This window comes from Triticum aestivum, chromosome 3D, assembly GCF_018294505.1.
Source record: "Triticum aestivum cultivar Chinese Spring chromosome 3D, IWGSC CS RefSeq v2.1, whole genome shotgun sequence".
NCBI lineage: Eukaryota > Viridiplantae > Streptophyta > Magnoliopsida > Poales > Poaceae > Triticum > Triticum aestivum.
In genome coordinates, this window is record NC_057802.1 from 93307775 (window position 1) to 93311709 (window position 3935).

A 3935-nucleotide genomic window follows, 5' to 3' on the forward strand; every position below is an offset into this window, starting at 1 on the left:
ACAAGGAGCTTCCTCGTTGATTTTATTAAGAAATTGATGGTTTTCTTATAAAACTCAAATCCAAACATAAAAACAACATTGCATGCAACAAGGAAACTTAAAACGGTGAAACTTCATCCAAGCATCACTCCTACTCACAGTTTTAACTAGGCCATGTAGCATTTGGAAGAGCAACGTGCTAAGCCATTTAATGACACTTAGTGCACTAACACTTCTACCGCTATTTGCTATAGCCAACTATTTAAAACTTTGCTCCTACTTAACAACTACAACAGAGTTAGAAAGGCCTCTGAATCACATCACCCTTACATTAAGAAGAAGTTTGAAGACCAAATTAGGCAACATGCCCCATCAACAAGTGGTCCTGCATCTGTGACGGATTCCAACCATGGCTCCTTACATAGTCGTCTTGCACCACGTTGCTGATCATCAGGGTCACCTACTCAATTCTTCCTTTCTCTTGGCTTTTGGTATATTGTTTTTAGAGGTTGCCTTCCACGTAGCAAGTGCAATCATGTCACCATCTTTCTGGCCTTTGAACCTTTCGTATCTTCTAACAGTTACAACATTGGACCCATGAGCTGCTCCAGCTTTCCCCAGCCCGTGCCTTCTCGATCTTGGTATTAAAAGATTCTTGTGACTCCATCTCATCTTCCCCTTCCTCCTAATAGAAATGCAATGACATTCTCTTTGACACATACATCTTCTCCCCCAGTTTACTTCTCCAAAATTTCCTTATTTTCACCGCCAAGATCTTATGACCTTTGATATTGATTCACTTGTGAGAGGGAGGAGAATTTAGCAACATTGAGCATGACCGTGTCAAAATTTGGCATTATAACTGCCCCTTGCTCAAATAAGACCACGACATGGAAATCATTTCACTTGTTTTCATCCATGAACTCAGCTTCATCTCCAGCCTTATGCTTTTTTTGCGTCCAGACAGGAGTTCCTCTTACCATTCTGACCCTCATCATGCACCAATTGCCAAATTCAACAACAAGCTCAATCTCATAATACATATCACACATGCATAAAACTGATATAAGGCTTCACATAATATTCCAAAGTCAAAGCAAACATTTTTCAGATTATGAAGAATTTGCATGTCTACACTATCTCTTTTGAAAAAGAAGGATTACCTCCGACCTCTGCATCGAGCGATACACACAACCATCTTTATTGCATTATTCAATAAGGTCTTACAAAATAAATACATAGATCAATCCAAAATCACCTTCCTCGCAAAATTGTCGCCCTACCTACAAGATTGATGATGTGCCTTAACAGTGCGTCACGCACACCAAAAAATTCGGTGGCCTCACCAAGCCGCCCGCCAGCAAGCCGGGAGCACCAACCGGTCTAGCAGACCTTCAATGTGCACCACATGCGCATGCTGTAGAATTCGTCGCCACCTTCTTCCACAGTCCCATCTTTAGGATCAATCAATGCACTGGTCTTGTTAGACCCTTCTGTCGTTGACGCCGTCACTATGCCAAACAGAACATGCCTTCTGCACGCGCCCATTGAACGGTATCCAGCATCGAGATCCTGCTGCACCTTGCCGCCAAGACTCGTCATCGTCAATACTGTGCATGGCACAACACTCTATCTTGATCACCGCACGGCGAATATATGAAGATTTGCATCCGGCATCAAGCCAAATACTTGTCCCTCCAGCCGATGTACAACCCCAAAAAGATGCCCCATAGATCCCCAATAATAGATCCCATATGGGAATTGTCTCGTCTTATTTGGCTCATCCTTCGCTTTCACCCAGACTGTAAACATTTTTCCATTGGACACAACGTCAATCACAACTCTCTCCAATTATATACCGATTATATTTGCAATGTATTAGATACAATATTTTACATCTTATACTATGGGATGGAGGAGAATGACATTTTGGCTCTTGGCTTTCATGGAGGCCAACTTTAAAAAAAATCAAAATTCAAAAAATTCGGGTTCAAAATATTCTGAAAAAAGTGTACAAATAAAGAAGGATATGAGGCGTGTGTGTAAAATTTTAGGATGGAATACATTGAAATGCGATCTATACAAAATAGACAAGTTACTAGTATGTGAGGATGAATTGTATTATGTGTTAAAAAGTTCAGATTTGTCTTTTTGCAAGGCCCTTTGTCTTTTTGCAAGGCCCTCATCTCATTTCAACGTATCTCGTCCTGAAAATTTACACACTTGCACTCTGCCTTTATCTATCTCTGTATTTTTTTCAGAAATTTTTAAAATGTAAAAGTATGAATTTTCATAAATTTTGAATTTTGCATTTGAAGGCCGAGCTCGGCCTCCAAAAGCAATTTCTGGGGACCGAGGGAGTAATTCTTTTTTATTTATGTTATTTTGCTTCATCATGCAGGCTTGCAAAAACACCTTCTACTAATTTATTGTATATAATATATCATAGTTATCTGCATCGGGATACATAGCTTTCCTTCAAAAAAAAACGCTCATCTAAACCCCGGGGGCTTGAATATCTGGAAGTCGGACCTGTGAGACACTAGCACCAGCAGCAGAGCCACCAGGGCCGCGACGCCCCACGGCGACGTGCCGGAGCCGCCCTCGGGCTGGCCGCGCCATGCCGCCGGCACGGCGACCCTCCCCTCTCCGTCGAACAGCACATGCTGCGCGAGCACGCCCAGGGCGAGGAGCCCCAGCACAATGAGCACCCAGAAGCCTGCCTGGGTGCGATGGCGCAGCTGCTCCTCGAACTCATCCATCTGCCACGACAGGTAGAGGAAGAAGGTCACGATGCCGGTGACGGCGAGCACCGGCGCCGGCGGCAGGCCGACGGCGAGCCAGCCCTGCTGATATTTGCCCTCGTCCATGGGAGCTTAATTTGGACGTACGGTCTGGGATCTACTACGTGCCTGGCTTCCTCAGCTATGCGTGTGGTCATGTGTTTCGTATCTGCTGTGTGCCGGGCAGCGCCGTTATATGGGGGACGGCCGGAGGAGAGACGTGCGCGGCCAGTGCGCGCTTTGCTTTTGTGGCCATGGATGAGGAGTGGAAAGCTGATGGATGCCTCTGGAAGAGAAGGCGGCACCGCGTGTCTTCTCTGACGGGAGCTTTCGAGATGGCTACGAGACAGTCGGCGGTCGGTCGCTGGCGCCTTTTCAGGATTCCCCAATCTTCTCCGGATGCTACTTTGCGAGAAAACCGTTCATTTCTTCGGTTGGAAACCTACCCGTGAAAAAGAAAGAAGGGATTTCTTTTTTATTTGAGCAAAAGGAAGAGAACCTGAAATATTGTGCCGACTTTTTTTTGTTTGAGAAGGAAAATATCGTGCCGACTAGGGCTGATCACGCTGGACTCGGCCAGGCATCACAAAAGGCCCAACCTGGAAATACTAAGGGTGTGTTTGGTTGCCTCCATTAGGCCCAACCAGACCCGTGTGGGAAGGGAACGGGCTGTTTAGACGGGGAGCAACTAGTTAACGAGCGCTCCTTAGGGAGCCTCGCAACAATCAGCGCCAATTAGCGCGCTCTCAGCCATTCGCCACGTGTCGCGCTCTGGACACTCCCTTCAGATTTTGTTTTTTTATTTTTCCGCACGCGTTTTCGGCTTTTTAAACGATTATTTTCCTGGTTTTTTTTGACGTTTTGGTTTTTCCCCGATCTTCCTTAGCGTTTCAACCAAAAGAAAATTTTGAAAAATAAAAATTTTGCGCGAAAAAACGCTTTTACTTTTTTTTCTTTTGTGAAAAGTCACGTTTTTTTCGCGAGAGGCACGGTTGTGCTTTAGCGAGAGTCACGGCCGTGCCTTTCGGAAACAAAACAAAAACGCGTTTTCTGTTTTTTTTTCTTTCGCGAGAGTCACGGTTTTACTTCCGCGAGAGGCACGGTTGTGCTTTCGGAGAGTCACGGCCATGCCTCTCGGAAAGGGAAAAACAAAACGCGTTTTCTGTTTTTTTT

General features: G+C 45.1%; 1 protein-coding gene across 2 annotated transcripts; it reads right to left on the reverse strand.

The window, feature by feature from the left end:
- Positions 1-1162: 1162 nt before the first annotated feature.
- On the reverse strand, positions 1163-3013 carry LOC123074238 (uncharacterized). Of its 2 annotated transcripts, XM_044497132.1 has the most exons (2): positions 2512-3013; positions 1163-1781 (listed from the first exon to the last, which is right to left on the reverse strand). In XM_044497132.1, exons 1-2 carry the CDS (start codon positions 2847-2849, stop codon positions 1760-1762), a joined length of 360 nt encoding a protein of 119 aa, XP_044353067.1. In that variant the 5' UTR covers positions 2850-3013; the 3' UTR covers positions 1163-1759. The 2 variants fall into 2 exon arrangements, with proteins under 2 accessions (XP_044353067.1, XP_044353066.1); XM_044497131.1 differs by lacking the exon at positions 1163-1781 and having other exon boundaries at positions 2405-2987.
- Positions 3014-3935: the final 922 nt, after the last annotated feature.

Excerpts from the sequence above, each read along its gene's own strand:
- LOC123074238 (XM_044497131.1), bottom strand. The coding sequence starts at position 2,849 with ATGGACGAGGGCAAATATCAGCAGGGCTGGCTCGCCGTCGGCCTGCCG.